A 21,968-nucleotide genomic window follows, 5' to 3' on the forward strand; every position below is an offset into this window, starting at 1 on the left:
AAATTCTGAGCTACTTAAAATTCGAATTTGAAGATGTCGCACTACAACTAAATGGACCCATGATCCTCCCCGTGCAGAAATACCAAAACAGCGTCGTAGAATCTCCGCAAAATATGGGGCAGATATTGTGGACATTTCTCGGGAACATGTTGGTAACATAATTCATAATGATTTGGTCATGTGCAAGTTCATGGCAATATGTTTGATTATGTTTTCCTGTACATATTTACGTTTCGCAAAAAAAAAAAAAAAAAAAAAAATCCATCTGTTTAGTGATATTTGTTGCTAACTTCAGCGATATTTTACCAACAGGGGTAGGAAAAAGCGAAACTTTCTTCATGAGGAGTGATGCCAATTTAGCCTATTTTTGGCTAAATCTACCACATTTGGTGAGACACTTAACCATACAAATCTTTAAAATGCTTGTTGCCTTAAATATAGCTTATTTTATGAAACTATTTTGCCATTTTTGGCTTTTTATTAGCCATTAAATTAATTCTAAAGGTAACGTACTATGGACACCGATTGGTATATCCGCATAGTAACATTTACATGCCGATCACCTCCTTTTTGCTTTACATACTCGGATATTAACGCAGCAGCCTGGTGTTTGCTGCAATAAAGTACCGGTACTTTGTTACAGACGGCTGCCAGTTACAGTCTTCGTAGATACGTGGCCTAGGTATATTTCTCGTCTGTAACATGGAACATGTTGAAGTGCAGCAGTTACGAATCTGATCTGCAAAGCCAATCTCACGCAAAGTAAATAAATAAGATAGGGGATGACTTGCTGTTTTAGATTGTGGTTGGTATTTCTCCAAATTTCAGTAGTGAGAACGGTTGAACTTTGGAGTAGTTCAACATATCAAAGGTGAGATGAGATTTTGCACGCAGATTGTGAATAGCCGCGTGTAGAGATTAGTACAAATTTAATGTTTTGTGGTAAAGGTAATCTCATTTAGTGCCTTAAATAGTTTTATAAGCAAAATTCCGTCTTGCTTTTATGCTTATACGACGAGATCTTTATCATAACTCAGTGAGCGAAAGCAGACTAGTGGTACAGAAGGTAAGGGGCGATTGAGTGCTGGTTGAACTCCCAAGGCTCTAAATACCGTAGATGCGTATTAGATGTTGGAATGAAATTTCTAGGCTTAACGTGCTGCGATTATGCACCAAAGCTGAGAGATTGGCAATAATAATAATAATTATGGGAGGAAACAAGTTCAGACACCACAGGTGTAGCAGGTATACTATAGGTAATGGTTCTCATAATGAGGCTTCTGAGAACAAGTATGAAATCATGAAAAGTGCTATTGAAACTCATATCACTACCAGAACACACCCTCGCTTACCCATATACCCCTTTGGTGACGCGCCAGTTCCCTTCGGGCACACCCCTTCGCCCACGCTCAAGTCCCAAGTTTCGCCCTACTTTGACTCGGGTAAATAGTATTCGTTCTTTTTAGTGGTCACCTAGCACAAGTTGTTCTTTGTGCACTGTAGGTTTTATGCACACATCAGGAAGCCGTATTTATACGCAATTCGTAAAATAATTGTAATTTTTCAACAATTGCTCTTAATGGCCTACTTGAATTTTATCTATGCCATTGTGAGATATTTTCATGTCGCCCAGCGCGAATCATTTAGGAAACGATAAGATGGAAATTAGGGAAAGAATTCTAATTTTTCAACAATCAATTCGAGTGGTGCGCAAAAGGTAAACCTGCATTGATGTGGTAATCACGTATCATTTGTTGGGGTATGTTTAGTACAAGGGGTCCAGAAGCACGTAAAAACACAAAATTTACAGGAGAAACGAGCGATGCAAGTACTTAGACGTAACATAACGCAATAAAATCTAACCTAACCTACCATAAACTAACTTAAGCTAACCTGAACTAACCTAAACTAACGTAATATTAATAGAAATAAGCGAAATCCTATCATTTTTTCGAAAATCATGCGGGACCCCTACACTAATATAAGACAAACTAAACTAAACTAACGTAACCTAAACTAGCCTAACCTAACTTAAACTATCCAACCCTACCTTAAACTAACCGAATGTGAACAGAAATTACCAAAATTGTAACATTTTTTAGAGAAAAGAACTGGACCCCTTCTGCTAAACATAGGCCCATTTGTTTTACAAACCTATAATTATAGTAATCAGGCAGATAGGACTAGCATATAGCATAAGTACAGTTTAAATAATAGGTATTCAAATGGAGGCGTGTTCTTGGATTTTGAGAGCCAGAATTTTTTGAGTTAAAATTTCTTACTTGATATAGCCTTTTTTTTTTTTTTTTTGTTGAGTTTAGGTTAACTTAGTACTGGGCCCCCAAATCCAGATCTGTACCCAAATAAATCATTCTATATACACCTTACGTTATAAATTAAGTAGGGTCTACGTACCTTGGAATTAGTATTTTGTAATTGACGTTTATTTATTTCAACACAATAGGCATGATACCGAATTGCAGTGTTGCATATAATCAATAGTATCCCGTATTATATAATAGCCCTGTTTAAAGAAAATTTTAAATACATTTATTTTTATAGGTATTAATTAGTTCGTTTACTGGTCTCTATTCATCATAGTATTCTGAAAATACCTTCACTCATTCTAAATATATCAATGTCGTTAGATACTGATTCCGTTAGGATATAGTATACGTAAAGCCGTGTCAGTTCCCGAAGGAGCTGGACGCTCATACTTTCAGGGATTATTCATTGAGTATCTACGAACTTACCAAGGGGGTAACAAAGCGACTATGATTTACTTATCGACTGATACGAAAATAAAACAGAACGTACCTGTAGTTCATATCTGCATGTGTAGTGCCCTTGTACTTTATCTATGACTATGTGTGTGTAAGTGAAGGGGGGGGGGGGTGAGTGTTTAACGTATATCGCATGTCTTGTGCACATGGATACTTCTTACTATTGCACTACGTAGAAAATTTATGGTATTTCATGTAGAAGTGGTAATAGAACACAGAAGAAACGCAGATCACGACGTTCTCATGTATACTATTACCCTGTATTATTGTAGGAAGCACTCATTCAACATATATTCGTCATATTCTTGTTGTTAATTCTATCATAGACTTCAGTATGATACATATGCAAGATATAGACCTATTTTTCTGTATATGAATAATTCCAAAAACTTACAATGAACGCTTTCTATCATTTTACAATATTTTTCAGTATTCCTGATCCAAATAACACAAACATATTCTAATTGAGATCTAACCCAGGAATAAGATAATTTTAAAAATGTCGATTGAATATGAAATTTCTTACCAAAACGACAGAAAAAAAAAACAAGGTTTCTTGTATGCATTATTCATGATGTTCTCGATATGATGAGTGAATGATAGCTTTGAGTCAAATAACTGTCCTAAATCTTTCATCGTTTCAGGTCTATGAAATTTTATTCAATCAATAGAATAATCATAACTGATACAGTTTTTTTTTTTTTTTTTTTTTTCGAGTGAAAGAAAGGAGTTTACGACTGAGAAAATTTAACATAAATAGATTGATATCACACTATGTCTTTCAGAATTGGCTGGTTAAGAGTCTTCATCCCGGCGAAATTAAAATACCGCTAATTTTACAGTAATTATGTGATATCTTCAAATAGATAAAAGATAATTGAAATATGAAACAAGAGCGCCCTAGACAATATTATTTTGCGTGAGGTACCGTTATCACAAGTCACCTAGCGGCTTTCCGTTTTCAGCTGTTTAGAAACGCGAAAATAAATGCCGATTTTAAAAATGGCTCGAAATCGAAAGCAGATAAGTGAGTCGTGATAACGGTTTCTCATGTAAAATAATATTGTCTAGGGCGCTCTTGTTCCACATTTCGATTATCTTTTATGTATTTGAAGATATCACATAATTACTGTAAAATTAGCGGTATTTTAATTTCGCCGGGATGAAGACTCTTAATAAATAAATAAATATATAAAAATGCTTTAAATTGTGTGAAATTCATGGTGACGTATCCACATGTCAAACCATCTACATTAGTTTTATCTGCTTTTCACCTTTTAATCAAGGGGTCCCGTGTTCAATTCTAGATCGAACCACAACCCTTCTTTCAAGTGAAAAGAAAGTAGCGGTGCTCCATTAAGCGAAAGTCTTCTCCTTGACAACCTTGGTATTTCACAAGGATGTTAAGCCTGAACAGACGAAACGAAACCAAATTATATATTTCTGCTTGCCTGAATGCCTGTTCTTTTATAAAGAAGCCAAGGTTGCTTAAATATTTTGATAGAAATTGGCAAAATTTATCAACTGCCCAAGTAGCTTTCAACATTAGCTTGGATTGGACTTTGTTTTAATTTTATTGACTGATATCTACATACTAAATTTGTAATTTAATACCTCAGTTTTAGCTCACTGATTATGATACGTTGACCTTAAAACTTTACATGCAAATATTTTTAAAGTAATAACAGGGTTTTCCCAATAGCTAAGGCGGGAGTTTCCTGATTTATATATAATTTTGTGTAATGTTGCTACTTGTGTAACTGTCTATCTTTTTGTCCTTCTAAAATGACTCTTGACAATTATATTAACAAGTAGGCCTATGTAAAGACCAGTAGAACGTATTTTTATCAGGAGTCCTTCGTGAGTGAGTCGGCAGACCCATTGCATTTATGACCAATTAGTCCCGGTTTCATGTCCAAATGGACAATTTCCCCTTGGATGTAAACTGAGAAGCGTTTTGGATTCCGCTTTAAGCTTATGTGACCTCTTCCAGCATAACCCTGTTGTTGCATAATAACACCGAGGCGAAACAAACTTATTTATGTCCATATGCAATATAAATACGGAGAGCAAATTATTTAAACCAATAAAACCTGGTTTAAACCCAAAAAGCCCTGCTTTAAACCAAAAAGACCGTTTTTTTTTTTTCAATAAAAACCATGGTTTTTGCCAACCCTGATGTCTTTATACTTTGTAAATCCATTTGTAGTTTTATGCAGTCGTCAGTTGACTTTATTCTAACGTATAATTTCGGATCATCTGTAAATAATAACGTATTAGTATTCAGTTATATAATTGTCGGCCCTCGTAGCCGAGCGTACTAGCACAACGTGCTAGTAATGAAAAAATCAATTATATCGTTATTATAAGGAATAGCAAAGGTCCAAAGTTTGAGCCTTGTGGAACACTTGATGCTGTATTAAACGTTTAGGAATCCAAAAATATTAAGGATTTTAAAGGAAAAAATAAATACTACTTTTTTTCTTAGTAAAATAACTAAAGCAAACGCCTTCTGGAAGACCTCCCATTACGTTTCTTCAGAAGAGGAGGATCATTATTGCTATAAATATTACATTTTCTGGTAAAAGTTTAAACTGCTTAGAAATTAGTTGTCCAGTTTTACTTCGATGCTTACACAGCATGTTTTGTGATCTAGCCGGGAGTATAGGAGCCGGAGGGTCCGAGAACAGGAAAAATAGCACAGAGGCTTAGGGAGTCATGAAGAGGAATCGAGATATTTTTCTTCTTCCATTCTGAAATATTTATGGTGGAGTTATGGGATATGTTACTTTAGGTGTTGTTTTCCAGTTTTGCTCTCTACCAAAATTCTAAATCTTTCGTGAGTCCTCCTCTGTTTCTTTTACATTTAGTTTTTCTCGTTTATTTAAAGTCTGACCTCCAGGCTAGTTTTAGTGTATTCTCCTCCGGAGCTCCCTCTTGGCTGAACTGTTGGCGCAGGCGCCTTTGGCGTGGAGGCCCAGGTTCGATTCCCGGCGGGAGATCATGTAGTTCAAATCCCACGTTGGACTGTAGATTCTTGTCTCATATGTGCCGGTGCTGTGTCATCAGTTGTATCTCAGAATAATCTCTAAAAATACTCATAGAATAATGCAACAATAGGGGATGGAACTGATGCTTAACACGGTACTTAATAACGAAATTATGATTGAATTTAAATAAAATTCAAATGTTTCTAATTTTGAAAATGACTAGTTGGGGAAAAGGTGAGAGAGAGAGAGAGAAAGGTTATGATTAAAAATAAAGGATGAGCACTAGCCTGATAAATCCATCGAGACTGGCGTCGTCCTGGTCATCTGGAACGATGAAAGGTTTGCCGTGAAGGAATCTGGATCTTCTGGTAACAGCCAACAACTGGAATTCAATCCTGCTGGACTGCTAGAGGCGTCGAACTCTCTCCGTGATGCGTCTCTACAATAGTGCTTCTTTAGTATGTCCTCTTACATTCCCATTCCACTAATCTCAACTGACAAAAATATCTGCGGTGATGAACCTGCAGAATGGTATTCTTTGACTATGGAGCTGGTAGTCCTGCAATGGTGGGATCTGCTTGTTTCCGATGACCCTTGCACCTTCCTCAACTTCGTGACGAATACCCCTTGTTGTTGTGTTCCTCGTGGTTTTGATCAACTCAAGAATGATGACCTAAGAGTCCAATGAATCGGGAAGTTTCAGGCTATGCTTGAAGGTATGCGGAAAGGAAAGAAGGAAGCTAGTCGAGTTTATTTAACAAATATGCATTTACAACAGGTGTCTGAGAATGTACAGTCTTGATCAAAGTTTCTTTCCGATGAATTTTCAAAAGTTCATGTTTCTTTCGTTAATAAAGTAATTTAATAATAATCGAATTTAATGAATTAAATTCACAGTTACTTCTAATACACAGTCACTTCATTTCCAATACACAGTTACTTCACACATATAACCTCACTGCTGAAAGGGACGTTAGCACAGAGTATTAGGATGCATGAAGTCTCTAAGAGAAAAATGGAAGTCTCTAAGAAAATACTTGTAAACCATTGGAGATCATTTTGTAAAATATTATAGTCATATTTGTAATAATAGTTTTGCCTTAACTCACTTATATCAAATGGGTGTAATCCGTGTTGACAGCCCAAATCATGTATAAAAGAGTATGATCAGTGTAATAATTCTTGAAATCCGCGTAATGGTTTATGACCGTCAGGTCGGCCATAACAACTCACTTATTGGACAAACTGTATATTTTCACCGATTTGTAATCATCATGCAAAATTAATATTTTATTCAAATCTCTCTAGCAGAGTGCTTCGAAACAGCAAACTTTTTTTTTTTCTTGAGTGCTTACCAACTCATGATTTTGGCTACTATTTTGTGTATACTTTTCATATAAATGATTATCAACGCTTGAAAACCTTTTTAAATACGAAATTGTTACATTGCAAACCAGATGCAAGACTGACACATCGACGCTTTATAATCTCAACTACGGTGGGAACTGTGCTTGTAATTTGTGTGAATTGCAGACAGAATGGGCAATCTCCACAATTGCCAGTCTGTATTCTTTTTTATTAAACTGTTTTTATTGGACTATCATGTGTGATATCCATTAGTTGTAGACTAAATTCTTAGAGTTGGTCTGCAACACTTATGTAATCTCAGTCTCGAGTTCTTCGTTTCCCACGGGACTAAGAGACGTGTTGCCAGAACTACTTAATATACCATAACTATATTTGCATTATGAATATAAAACTTGTGAATTTTCCATAGAAAATCCTAAGAGTTGAGTTGATTCTGAGTTTAACGTCCCGTTCAGCAGCAAGGCTATATGAGACGTGGACCTACTGATCAACGTGGAATCCGAACCACATGAGCTCCTGCCGGGAATCGAACCCGGGCCTCCCACGCCAAAAGTCCTAAAAGACACTGCTGACCAAAGACATTGTATCGCCAGGGGTTAGCAAAAAAGAGGAGTTCACGTTTGGTGTTAAGAAGTAAGGCACTTAAAAGCTTCCATTGATCAAACTTAACTTATATTCTAGTTTGCATATTACTTCGACTAAGTATTAAATTTTTTGTGCGATTACAACCACGGCCTTAACAGAGAAAGTGAACAAAATGTACGCTTTATAATTTTATAAAGTGTGTCGTTCTTGAAACAACAAGACCTCGCAAGAAATTGGTGCTTTACCTAATCCTCCTACTTACTGCTCCTGTTTTACAGTGAAAGCCTAACTTTGACGTATGTATACAAAAGTAAAATACAGTCAAACCTTGATTTCCGAACCACTGAGGCTACCCATGTCGTATCACTTATTTTCTATTGTTATGAATTTGCGCTTGAACGGGACGTGAACTCTGAACCAGGTTGTTATCAACTGTTTCTTTAGAGACTATTCTATTAGCCAGCAGGGCTCATAGCGAGTCACTTTTTTAACTAAAAGTTACTTTTTTCAAGTTGGTCACTAAAAGTTACTTTTTTTTTTTTTTTCAAATTTGTCACTAAAAGTTACTTTTTTGGGAGGTAAAGTGACTTTTTCATGTGATTTATGTTTTGCATTGGCAGTTTTTTTTTAAAGAAAAATGTTATAAAAATAAATGAAAAAAGGCAGAAACTTGTTACTTATTACTCTTCTGAAAGCTTCAGTACTTGCTGCCAAATGTAAAACAGACACCTTTATTCTCACTTCAGCTTTTATTCTTTTCAAAGCACAGTGGATGGTTGGTAGATGCTTAAGCTCTCAAGGTGGGGTTGAGAACCCTTCTGTGTCTATTCTTTCTTCTATCATAATAGTCTTTTAGTTTTCTCTCGTAATAGTTAACGCTTCACTTAACGTTGTGTATGTGGTTTCATCATGTTCGTCTTGTGTTATGCTGCATGTATGTTCTTCTTAAGAGTAGGTGATGAATTTGAATATTTCATGGCTTTGAGAACTCTCAATACTAAGTTAAATATAATTTTTGGGATGAAGAAATTCGGAAATAGGCCATGGTTCCACTTACTCAGAAGCTTCTTACATCTGCTAAGTCTACTTACCGTAACTACAAAGTATACTTAGAAAACCTTAAGAAAAAGAGGAAGATCAAAAGGAAGAAGTAAAGAGGAAAAGATGAAACAAAACAACAAAGAGAGAGGTGATGGAGAAATTGACAAAAAAGGGGGGGGGGGCATGATGAGATTTTGGTCACTTTTTCGTGGGCTTTTGGTCACTTTCCAACTATTTACAAGAGACCTGAGCCAGTGCCCAAGGGAGATGGTAGGTAGCAGGTTGCTATTTTATGCCTTTTATTAATTGTTATTTTGTTTAAGCAGTTCACTGTGTTATAAAAAAATACGAAACTATATATAATTTGTACGTAGTAAATATTCTTAAAACGTACATTTTCCAGTAGTCAGCCATTAACTTATTATTTATTTTTAGGGTTAACAGTTCAGTATCAAATGTATAGAAACATAAGATTTTCTGCATTATTTTCTATCAGTCATTTAGTGCTTGTCATTCAAAACATATTAGGTGATGCGATGTTCGGTCGCAGCTCCCGCCAAGTGGGATTTATGGTGGACATACACTGTGTGCGTGTTTTTTCAGAGTTTTCTCCTTTCCTCTTCATAATTCCAACATTATCATCCATCACATCATCACTGTCTCCCTTAGCCTCGGTGCATAATAGCGGGACTTGGAGAAGAGCAGATTATTATCAATTGTGCCAGATTTTCTTAGAAGTTGTTGGGATTGTCAGACCAGAAACTAAGTTGTAACTTTAAATAATTCAGTAATGGTTTTCTACTGCTAGACTACCTTACATAGTTCTATCTTTTGTGCTGTTCTCGCGATACCTTTCATCCGTTCTTAATGGAGAAAAATTCATAAGCAGGGTTAACTACTAGTTGAGGACTGCTCTGAGCATGCAGATGTTTTATTGAGAATATGAATTAATATTTATTCTCTGATTATTTCTTTTGCAGTGATCAGCTGAAAATAAAAGAAGCATAATGGGATTGGAAGTGTTTTTTGATTTAATGTCTCAACCATCTAGAGCTGTTTTGCTGTTTCTGAAATTGAACAAAGTACAATTTACGCCCAAGCCCGTTGCATTGAGAAAAGGTACTTTTCAGTAGCAATATGTGTAATATTACTGTGTGTCTTTTTCTTTTTTTTTGGAAGGGGGGGGGGGTATTAACGGAAAATTTCGCATCTTTAAAAATATAATTATCATCTTATTAAAGTATCACCTTTGCTGTTTGTGATAGGTTCCACAATTAAGAAAGTGTGTACACAACATCATGCTTTTGAGTCCTATTTCAGCCTATGACCTGCTGTCATGGATGGTTTGCTAACTTTTTTCTTTCCAACCTGTAAGCTAAGTTATGCAACCTAACTTATCATTGGTATCGTTTTGGTTCTCGTAACTACCTTAACACGTTGGTTAAGTTCAGAGTCAAGCAACACTTATAGTTCTTCCTCAAAGGAAACATACATGAAAGTTACATTCACATGGAATAATGCTTATGCGAGGTATATCAGCATACTGGTTGCATGTGCATATGCGGAGGTAACCGGGCCAAACTTTTGAAAAACAAATAATAATACTAATAATAATAAAAGACAATGTGTATATATTGTATATGAAAGAAAAAACTTAAATCCTCAATTTCTCTTTCTTAGGTGAACATTTTAAAGAAGAATTCAAGAAGATTAATTCGTTTCAACGAGTACCAGTTATTATCCACAATGGCTTTACATTAACTGAAAGGTAATTTTGTTACAGCTTAAAGAGATGAATAGATACCAAGGGCGCCCATGTTGTGGTTTCCAGAGAGGGGCAAGTATAAGCGACATTTCTAATGTAATCTCAAATCTTGCGGTAATTATTCTAAAAAAATCTATTAGGTTTTTGATCTTCCGAAGTACAATTTCCTCTAGAGGGAGTAAGCACCCCACCTTGCCCTCCCTCCCTGACTAGCGCCCTCGATAGGCGCTTCTTCAATTATGAGTATGCAGAAATTACGCTAAAACTTTGTACCATGCAAATATCGGCAAGGCGCATTCTTTGACATTCTATTCCACATACTTCCACAAGATAACAGTACTGCCAATCCAACATAAAATTTTGTGCGAGCGGTCCCGGGTTCGATTCCCGGTGGGGCCACTCTGTTGAAAAAGTGTAAAACGCTTTTTCAGGCCAGCCACCCTGAATGAGGTTTTCCTGGGTTTTCCTCATTCACACCAGGCAAATGTCGGGATGGTACCTCACTTATAGGTCCCAGGCCGCTTCCTTCCTTCCCCAATCCTTTCTTCCTTCCCTTTCCCCGGATTGTGTGCTCGCCGAGGGACGTCATCCCTCAAAACGTGACGGACTAAATGGCCTTAGACGCCGAAAGCCCAGAAATCTAAATCCTAATCCTAATCCAATATAAGTGACACGGATGGGGTAATGCACAGCCTAAGTACCCTAATTAATGTTGAATACTACGGTCATTATATGACGTATTTCCAACAAGTAGAAACAAAGTTACAAGGAATTGAAAATTTGACTTTTTTCATCATACTTGATTTGAAAAAGTGTTTAGATAAGTATCACTTCCAATTACCTAGATGGTTTTCAATAGACATAATACCGTTTACAACAATTTAAAATATTAAACCATTCAGAAGACATGAAAAGAATGTTTGCTTAAAATACCGTATTTGTGGGAACTTTTTAAAACAATTTTTGATTTATTTCCCTTCTATGCCATTACAAGAATACTTTTTGGTAGGAATAATTACAATAAGTTCTCGAAATTACATCATTTAAGCAGTGTTGCAAACTTTACCAGTATTTACAATGTATCCAGAACGGTGTGAGATATTAAATTGCTGTAAACGGCATTATGATCTTCACGTCTGTTGAAAGCTATCTATGCAGTTGGGTGAAGTACTTACCTAAGCAGTTTTCCGAAATAAAAGCTTTTGAAAAAAGTTACATTTTCAATTCCTTGTGACTTTGTTCGTATTCCCTCAAAATCCCTCATAACATTATCATGCTATTAGTCACTAAAGTACTTTGGATGTGGGTTAATAAATTATATACTAAAGAAAATCGTCAAGGCATAGACCATCGCAAAACTTGCTCTCCGAGACATACGACTTGTTGCTAAAAATTGAGCTTTTCTAATCTCCACCCCTTTTCACATCTTTTTTCTTAGAGGTGAAATGTTCTTTTATGCTGTTACTACCTAAAATGCTCGTTCTTCGCAGTGGGAGAATGGATAATATTGTAACTTTTCCCCCGTAAAACACTGTGTGCGTGGGTTTTCTCGGGGTTCTCCCGTTTCCTGCCACTTACTTCATTTCTCATCAGCACCGTCTCCTTTAGCCTAGGATCGTGAAACCATAACCATGGATCGTAAAACTGAAAGATTTCATTTTTTTTTCCCCTTAGATACGCATTTCAGTGAAAGTATAATGATAAACATTCGTAAAGGTCGCCCCTTCCTAGCCCTTATACTGATGGGGTTGAACTTAGGAGTTAAACGGAATCGGCAATATCACTATCCACATCAGTGACCCCGAAAATTATGGATTAAACACTAATATAGGCTCTTTTTGATTATTTTTACATGTCACCTCTTGGCACCCAACCCCTTCTTTTCCTCATGTCATAGTCCACTTATGTACCAAACGTTATCGAATTCATATAGGAGTCTAGGAGGAATTGGCCACTAAATACCGCTACATTCATTTCTATTTAATTAGAAAAGGCCACCCTGCCTTTCCTTACAACGGAAATTTTTAAATTGATGGAACAAATGTTCCGTTATTTCTAATGAAGAAATATGTACACCTAGTTTCATCTTTCTAACTTAAAAGACTCTGAGATATGTAGTTTTAGCATAAATGCTATAATAAGTCTACTCCTCTTAAGATAAGCCATTCCAGAAAACCAATATAATAAAAACCTAAGTTTAGTCAGGATTCCCTCACTGCCAAACATCATCAAAATTAGTCTAGCGGTGTAGGAAAATAGTTTTGTGATGTAATATATACAGAGTTACAGTGTTGGCTTAATCGATAAAAATTAGTGACCATTAATTGCAATTTAATTAATTGTAAATTACATTCAGTTTCAATTGAATGTCTAAATTTAATTGGAATTACTTTCCATAGCAATTACTTTCAATTGATTGATTAATTGCAATCGATTCCCATGGATAATTGTTAACTCATTTGAAATTTGCCCAACACTGCATTTGCCTCAACTGTAAATGTATTTAAAACTTGAGGTCGCTTGAAACACCATTTAATATTACTCAATTAAACAAATTTTTCTCATGGGTTACCTTGGTCTGATATGAAACTATTTTAGGCGTAACTCAAACTGAAAAATAAGAACTACCATAATATAGACGTATATAATAAGTAAGAGCCATTAGTATTATTGACAATACCTCCATTATGGAGTGTTCGCTTCAACTTCTTTAGACTAAAAATATACTGTTATTATGGATGAAAGCTTTACAGAATCTTTAAACTTTTCAAAAAAGACTTATTAACATTTTTTTCTTGTAATACTGTTATAAGTATTCACCTGTAGGTTGAAGTTACTAATAACTTGATATAGCTAGAAGCAGACTTAATGCCTGTTATTTATCAGAACCTTGAAAACTACAGAATTGAATGCTGTGTAGTAGATGACAGCGCTAATAGGATGTATTTCAGACTTTAGCACAACGGAGACTTCAGTGTCTCGATGCCGAAAGGAGCCACATGGATTCATTTTGTCTTCCATTAGTTCACTATGAATATGACATCCAAATCCGAAATATTTCAAATTCATTAAACCCAATATTTTTGGGCTAGAAAACTTAGACTTGGAGAGATGCGATTGCATTTTACTTTGCAAAAGTGTAATATCTGGATATGTCGTCCACATCTCTTTGGAAATATATACATATGTATGTAATATAAAATAATCCATCATCTCATTTTAAGCGCAACTTTTCTCTCTCTAAATTTGCTTTTACACCCTCCAATTTGTACGTAATGTATATTTAAATATCTTGGTAGTAATATATTTAAAAGTTATAAACTTGCATTACAATTGAGACAGTTCTAGATATACTTAAATTACAATTATTCCTAACTGTTTTTTTTTCTTTCTTTCTTCTATGCTTTTGTGTGTCTTTCTACTATGATTTTCTGTATATGTTATGTTATTTAAGTTAAGTAGCAATTTTCTGTTCAAATTTTAAGTGTTTTTTCATTTATTTTATTTATTATTAAATTGATATTTTCTAGCGTTGCCATCCTAAGATACTTAAGTCGTGAATTGAATGTACCTGATCATTGGTATCCAAAAGACAGCCAAAAACAGGCAAAAGTTGATGAATACTTGGAATGGCAGCACTTAGGCACACGATTGCACGCTTCTTCGTATTTTCTATCAAAGGTATGGTTTATATCAGTAGCAGTTAGTGTCGATATTTTATATAAATCAATATACTCCACTCACTATTTAGGTGCATGGTCTTTACTAGAAGTTACGCAATATTTTGTCATCATTTTTTTCTTTTTTTATATAGAAAAATCTATATTCCTGCGATTTTGACATTTGAACATGGCACTGAGTAAATTGGTGTTTCTTTTACATAATGCCTTTACTTTAAAATACTATGTAGAAAGATATGTTGGCACTGTCAGTAAGTACCGTCGGTTTCTCCTGTGTGCAGATCAATATTGTTAAAAAAAAATAATGCAGTAATAGGCTGCATGACCATCTGCCCATGATGTACAATACTATCCCCGCCTTTATGCCAGCACCTTGCTCAGGATGCACTCATTAATGGGGAAGGAGATCCAGATCCTTCCACTCACAATCGCTTCAAGCGTAGTTCATACGAGCGAGCACGTTTCGTTCATAGTAACGATCCGTTTGAGAAAGTTTTCACTGTCTCTCTCGTAGCTGTGCGGCGAGTTCTATACAGTTGCATAGCGTTTTTTTTTTTTTTTTTTTTTCACCTTGGTTATTTGATGGAGTTCGTATTTACCGCGCTGCAAGTTTGCAGAACCCAAGAATGTTAGGCATGATGTCACGATTTTGTGGCATATGCCTACTTTTGCAGCTAAATCAAGCGCCGTCCATCAACCAGCATGGAGGGGTAGGAGCTGAACTGTATAATTATCAACTTGGGGTAATCCTTAACAGCAGCTATCCTCGGCGATATATGTGACCACCTGGAACAATTTTTCCATCGCGACAAAGTTCGTCACCCCATGCCTCACGTAGTTCCAGATAATAGTCCTATGTACTCCAATCACGTACGACTTCAATTTTGGTCCACGTATGTTGTTCCACTGTCGTAAGCTTTTCGCTAAGTGCTTTAAGTATCCACCTTTAAATTAAACACTGCAGTATTTGACTGAGTGAGACACAACCGTCCCCACGAGCCACACTTACCCGCCTGAGCCTCCGTTATCGCCTATATAACAATGTGGTTATTTCACTCCTCTCACGCGACACCAGTGTTGCTACTACTTTTTATTCAGCCTATATTTATAGATATCAGAGAAGTTCCATTTTTGAACGAGAATGTACTGTCACTGGTAAAAGTGGCTATTTAGACTAGTGCTGTAAAATTCGAATATTGAAAATGAACTTTGAAATAAAGAAAAATTATTCGTATAATTTTAGGAGCACTAATATAGACATTGTACATGTTCTTTTGTACGAATGAATCAATTTAATCAGTTCTCGTTGAAATGGAAAGAACATATTATTTTTACAATGTTGATAAACCGGTTTAATTGGCTGCTTTGTTAGGAAGTATATTCTTGTTTATGACTGTATAAGCACTCATTATTACATAGTTCCAGCCTTATTGATAAAGCTATCTTTTTGAACAACTTCAGGTAACTGTTGGAGAAATAAGTGTAATTTTTTAATTACTAACTTAATGTTTTTCTAAGTATGGAACAACGAAGAGTACCATATGGTTCAGTGGTAACAAAATACAAAAGTAAAATTACTTATACTATTTATTAAGTAAGCAAGTGGTTTATCGTATGCCTTTGTGTTTACTACTCTAATTGAATATTTCCTTTCCTAGGAACGCAATCAGCACCATCTTTATTGCAGTGTCTTTTACATCTGCTGTTGTAAGTTTTCGTATCTTTTAAAGAACAATCAATACAAAGTATTCCGTGACTTAATTTCGGTTTTTGGTTACCCTTAATAATTGTCTTTGTATTTACAGTTAATTCATGCTTTTACAAACGTGAAACATTTGCACATTAATAATTTATGCGGTATTCATTAATAATTTATGCGGTAGACAACATTTTTAATTTCTTGCTCTATATGGTTGTCCTTGAATTAATTATTCCTAAAATTCACTAAGTTTGCGGTGTTAAATCTACCAGTGGAATTAGTGTTTACAACAGCCAAAAGTGAATTGAAGGACAATTACATAGAGCAATAAATTAAAAATATACAGTGGAATTTCGTATAAATTATTAATATGAAAATTACTTTTTTATATAAAACAGTGAATTGACTAAATACAGGGACAACTATTAAAGGTAGTCAGGAACCGAAATTAAATCACGGAACTGATTGTACTGATTGTTCTTTTAGAGATAAGAAAACTTACAATAGGAGATATAAAAAGTAAGGATCCGGTAACATGTTGCTAGTGACCTTCCCAGAGAGGAAGGAAATATTAACTTAAAGTGATAGACACGGAGGCACAAAGTAAGCCATTTTTCTTATGAATATGTGTACTACACCTTCTATAACTAGAAGGTATATTTAGAAAGTATATGCTTTTATTAATTTCTTATTAATTAAAACCAGTAACTTTTATTGTACACTTAAGCCAATTTTTTTTTATTTTTTTTTTATTTGTATTGTTTCTTTAATTTTAGATGTCAACAAAGTTACATCCTGTATATCCTGCAGCACCTTCCTAAAGAAAGTATATCATATTAAAACTGAATGTGGTCATTGGAGGGCAAAATAACTTACTAGTACAAAATTGATTATAAAAGCAATAGATTTTAGTGAGTGCTTGCTACACAGTTTTCTTTTTTTATTTTTAGTTCCTTCAACCTTTGGTGACGAAGACACCGCCTAAGGCTGAAGAAATAGCTAAATTGGAAGCTGAGTTAGAAAAGACCACTGGACACATAGAGAACGTGTGGCTTAATGGGAAACCTTATCTAACTGGAGATAAGATTAGTATAGCGGACCTTCTTGGAGCTTGTGAACTGGAACAACCAAGTAAGTATTAAAAGAAAGTAGTTTTTATACAATTTGAACTCAACAGAAATTGAGATCTGTCCTGCGTGAATGATATGTGACATTTGCTTCTGCTTTTCTGTGGAGTAATTCAGAATTGTGTGAGGAAGATACTTTTATTTATTTTAGTTATTGTACTTCTAACTAGAGTTACAACTGGGGTTCCGAAGTACGGGTTACAACTCTCTGTTATATTGCTATTTGACAAGATTTGCGAGCTTCCTCGTGACTAAGTGGTTAGCGTATGCGCCTTTGATGCAGGAGACATGGGTTCGATTTCCGGCGGGAGCTCATGTGCCTCGGATTCCACGTAAAGCTGTAGGTCTACGTCTCATTTAGCTTCGTTGCTGAAAGATACGCTAACCTCAATATCAAAATTAATTGGCAAGATTTGTCTATATAGCGTTTGACAATTTTAAAAATAAAAATCTGGTTCTCTTCTGCTGCTTATAGGTGTACCGAGATTCAAAACGGGAATGATACAAGGATTTTAAAATGGAACAACTATAATAAATTTTTCTGTGAGGCAAATAAGGCATGTTCTGTAAAAACCTTAATTATTAAGTAATTTCTTTTTGTTTCATTTTTTGCATATCCCTAGAGGCAATTAAACTACCATTGTATCTAGTAACTTAATAAGGTCAGTAATTCTATGGTGTGTGCAGAGGTCTTAGGGTCACGCCGTTTCAACATATAGAGATAAAATTTTGAATTTATTGATTTACTAAGATTCTCAGGAGGAGGAGGAGAAGGTTGAATTTTCCTTTCCCCATCCAAAGTGATGGTAGTTTACTGGTGGCTGGAAATTAAACACTACAGTGTTTTCAATGCTATAACCATTGTTTGCAATAAATGTATATTGCAATAACACTCCTTGAGTATAGGATAATTAACCTTCTTCACAGATTATTTAACTGGTGTAGATGTATTTTCTTTTGAAAGTTTTCTTGAAAATGGCTAAATAAAATATTTCATTAATTGTCGAAGAACATAGCATAATTCAATTCTTTCTGAAGAAAAGAGTAAGGGTGGTTTTCTTTGGACAAATTTTCTGAAAGCTTCTACAAGGATAAGTCATAAGTCTTGCAGTATTCCGGTATACAACATACCTGAATTTATTACAGTACAATGAAGCCGGTGAACCTTCAAAGTATAGCCTCTCGTACTGAACTGTCCGCAGCCACCTTCCTGCTAGCTCCTCGATTTTACGTTGATATCACATCTTGTCTTTAGGAACAAAGAAATCAATCACTGCTTTTTTTTAACTCCTGCTGATTGGTGAAGCATCGTGATTTCAGGAAGTGTACCATGGAGTGAAAGAGGTAGTAATCCGAGGGGGCAATACCAGTACTATATGCTGGATGTTGTATCAGTTCGATGTTATCACATTCCTGTATTTTTTGCTCCGTTTGTCTAGCCCTGAGTGGTTTTTTTCGTTATCCTGTTGCAGCAGGGCGCGCTTTCGGTTTACCAATGCGGGATATTTTTGGGGTAGTACAGCACACACCCGCTCCAATTGTTCGGAATAAACGTCAGTGATGGTACGACCGTTAGGAAATAACTCAAAATAAATTACCCCTCGTAGTTCCGCCACCACAGAGAATGACGTTAGACTCGAAAAGTCCTGTTTGACGTCCGGTTCTGGAAGTTGGCTCTTGCTCAACCACTGTGTTTGCACATTCGGATTCTCGTAAAGAACATCTCCTTTTCGTCGCATGCGACACTACATTTTAGGAAACATACATCACATGGATTTTGCAGCAGTTGTCAGTACGTATCACTCTCCTCTGGGCCTGAGCTGGGGTCAACTCAGTGGCACAATTTTGGCAGCTCGTGATGGTTTTCCCGAGTTCGTGAAGGTGACACACCAGAGTGAGACATGCCGAGTTGGTTTAACAATCGTCGTGTGCTGGTGGACGGTTTTTTTTACCAATGATGTGTAGTATGGCCTCTAAATCTGTTACTTTAAGGCAGCCGTATCTTTGCTGATTTTCGACATTTTTTATAACTTGCACGAAATTTCTGGAACCAATGAGTTGCTGTGCTGTGGTTCACTGCACTTTTCCTTTTGGTATATAACAGATGTTTTGTTTTACAGTCCGAATTGAAACTCATACAGTAACATATCACGTATCAGACGTTGTTGAGCACTCACGGCTACTGCCACTAAAAACTGATTCAAGATACCGACAAAATGGTGGGCTTTGTATTAGATAGTCTGCGTGCCACAAACCTAGTGGGCCAGTTTGATCTTGTTACTTAGGAACAGTCACAGCGTGTACACGCGCCTGCTTTTTGGTTGTGGAATAATGCAAGGCTTATGACTCCTTCTTGTATTATAATTTTGTTTTATTTCATAAATGTTTCAACACTAGCTTTGTAGTATGGTATGAATTATGCTAAGATGTGGAAGCGAGAAAGTTTAGTGCGATGGCTCAAACTGGTTACTTTTTTCTTTTTTTTTCTTTTTTTTTTTGTAGAAAAATTCGTAAATCCGAGCGTCGTCAAAAGTGTAGATGAAGAAAAGTCTTATCTATGTTACTGTATCTGTGGGGCCGGCAATAGGAATATTGAATAGGTTTCAACTCTATCCGCGACGGCTACGGATTACCTTTGCATGTGGGATGTCTTATCTAGAGTTCTTACTCTTCCCAAAGTTTCGTTGTTTAAGAGAAATAATTACATAATTTATAATTTCTTAACAGTTCTATCAAGTTAAGCAGTGTTTTTATATTTTTTTCCTAGAACTTGCTGGATATGATGTGAGACAAGGAAGACCTAGATTGACCGAGTGGATTGAAAGAGTAAGAACGGAGACACAACCACATTACGATGAAGTTCATACAGTTATCAACAAGATGGCAGAGAAGTTTGGAGGGAAACCTCCAATAGGCTCCTAAAGAATGGGAAACATTTTGCAAAATATAAGAGCACTCGAAGAATGTATTGCCATAAGAGAAAAATGTACATAATGCGATGGAAAAATTATTTCAGATTCGTACTTCCTTAAAATTTCTTATTGTAGTTGTATTGTAACCATTGTAAGAACTAAATTTGATAATGAGAACTTTATTTTTTTAAAGATTATATATAATATTCACAAATATATATGCAGTGTCTCATAGACCATCAATAACAGAGTATTGGATATGATCTTGAAAAGGCTGTGGCAGTAATTTTTCCTAAATTTCAAAAACAATGGAAAAGGATAGGAAAAGACAGTGTGCTAACAAAAATCATATATAAATGATTTTTCAGAACATGGATTACCACCGGGAAAATTGTAATTACAGTTTATAGATTACAACTGATTAGCTATCAAATTACTAATGATTCTCGAAAATATGGGTCATATGGTTGTACGGAAAATATGGTTGTACAATTTTGTGGGAAACTGTGACCACTATATTTTGAAGATTGTTAGATTTTTCTTTACATTAAGAACGTAAAAATAGCGAATCTAGGTACTTCTTTTCCTATTAATTCTGAAAGGAATTCCGCTAATTGCAATTTTCAGATTCACTTCTTAACATTGTGGGTGAAAGAACAATGTAATACTTATGTATGTGTATAACACGTGAAAAGTAATTAGTAATTACACTATGGACAAAATAATAGAAAAGGTTCACTTGTGTTTATATTAATATTTACTACATTTTGTTGAACAGTGCTAGTGTTTAAGATCATTTTATACATTTTCTTGTTGATCTTTGTGATATGAATTTTTATAAACATATATTTTTCTGCACTTTTTATATTTCCTTACATATTTTATTGAAACCAACATTTAGGCTCTAGAATTTTCCGAATAATTATAGTAACTTTGAACTTCATTTTTCCAATATAATTTTTCTTTTTCTTTACTAAGACTTGCTTTGAAAACTACTATTTTTCTTCAGAAATCAAAGACTACATCATTAGTGGCACAAGTGTAAACTATCTTAAAGAACGAGAATAGTGTTCTTACCTATACTATCCTGTGAGAGAATTGCTACAACTTCTCATATTCGCTATTTTTGGAAGTTGTAACCCACGTGATGGTACTTTAGGCAATCACTTTGGTGCATTTCGTGCCCTTGTCCTTTACAAGGACGACAAGTGAAATCACACCAGCGTTTCTGTGCGCTCTAGTGTACCACACACAGAACCATGTCGGTTCGCCTGTCCTAACTTTGCATGTCGCGCGCCATGTTAATTACTGCAGACACATTTCTGTTTTATAGTGGTGTGTATCCCTTGCAGCCCAGCGAACTAAGTATTGATTTCGAAAAGTATAACATACATTATAATCTTATTTACTGTCTTTGCAAGTTAATCTTCATGAACAAAAGCACGAATGAAAAGTGAACCATTAGTGTGTCTGTTTGCTTCTTCGAAAAAACAAAACGTTAAATACAACTATGTTTGTATACCATGATAAACATAGTAATCTTTAAGCCATAAAGAGCTAGATTGCTATATTTTTCATCCATATTTTTCGTTATTGGTATATAAGGCCGTGTTGGTGCTACTTTGTGCGAGTGTTTTGAACAAGCAAGTTGTGTGCCTCGCATGACTTAATGGAAAAATGGAAAAGTCATCATGTTCCTGCTGGATATGATAAAGTGACGAGAAAATTTCTATAGTTTCTTTAAAATGCGTTGAATTGAAATAATTTCTTGAAGGAGACAGCGGAATTTTCTAAGTGTCGTTCTCGATGAAAATCTGAGAAACTTCGATCAATTGCATGAAACTAGAGGAAAGTCGCAAATGGTATGCAAAATTGACCATGATTCAATTTTTGAGTAAATTTGAAGTCCGTCGAATTTTTTCAGTAAAATGAAGAAAAATATTTAGCGGGAAGAGTCAGTTGTCCTCACTCGGGAATAAACACTGTTCTGCTCGAGAAGTTCGACTCGAGGTAGCTCG

At 35.4% G+C, this 21,968-nt stretch overlaps 1 protein-coding gene across 9 annotated transcripts; it reads left to right on the top strand.

The window, feature by feature from the left end:
* The first annotated feature begins 235 nt into the window (after positions 1-235).
* Positions 236-20,808, top strand: LOC145694734 (glutathione S-transferase theta-1-like). 9 transcript variants are annotated; one of them, XM_081771306.1, is made up of 6 exons: positions 236-389; positions 9,748-9,886; positions 10,448-10,535; positions 14,063-14,213; positions 16,862-17,042; positions 19,806-20,808. In XM_081771306.1, exons 2-6 carry the CDS (start codon positions 9,775-9,777, stop codon positions 19,958-19,960), a joined length of 687 nt encoding a protein of 228 aa, XP_081627432.1. In that variant the 5' UTR covers positions 236-389; positions 9,748-9,774; the 3' UTR covers positions 19,961-20,808. The 9 variants fall into 9 exon arrangements, with proteins under 9 accessions (XP_081627432.1, XP_081627437.1, XP_081627436.1 ...); XM_081771311.1 differs by lacking the exon at positions 236-389 and adding an exon at positions 398-504; XM_081771310.1 differs by lacking the exon at positions 236-389 and adding an exon at positions 554-682.
* The last annotated feature ends 1,160 nt before the right edge of the window (positions 20,809-21,968 follow it).

This window comes from Thermobia domestica, chromosome 9, assembly GCF_964235325.1.
Source record: "Thermobia domestica chromosome 9, izTheDome1.hap1.1, whole genome shotgun sequence".
Taxonomy (NCBI): Eukaryota; Metazoa; Arthropoda; class Insecta; order Zygentoma; family Lepismatidae; genus Thermobia; species Thermobia domestica.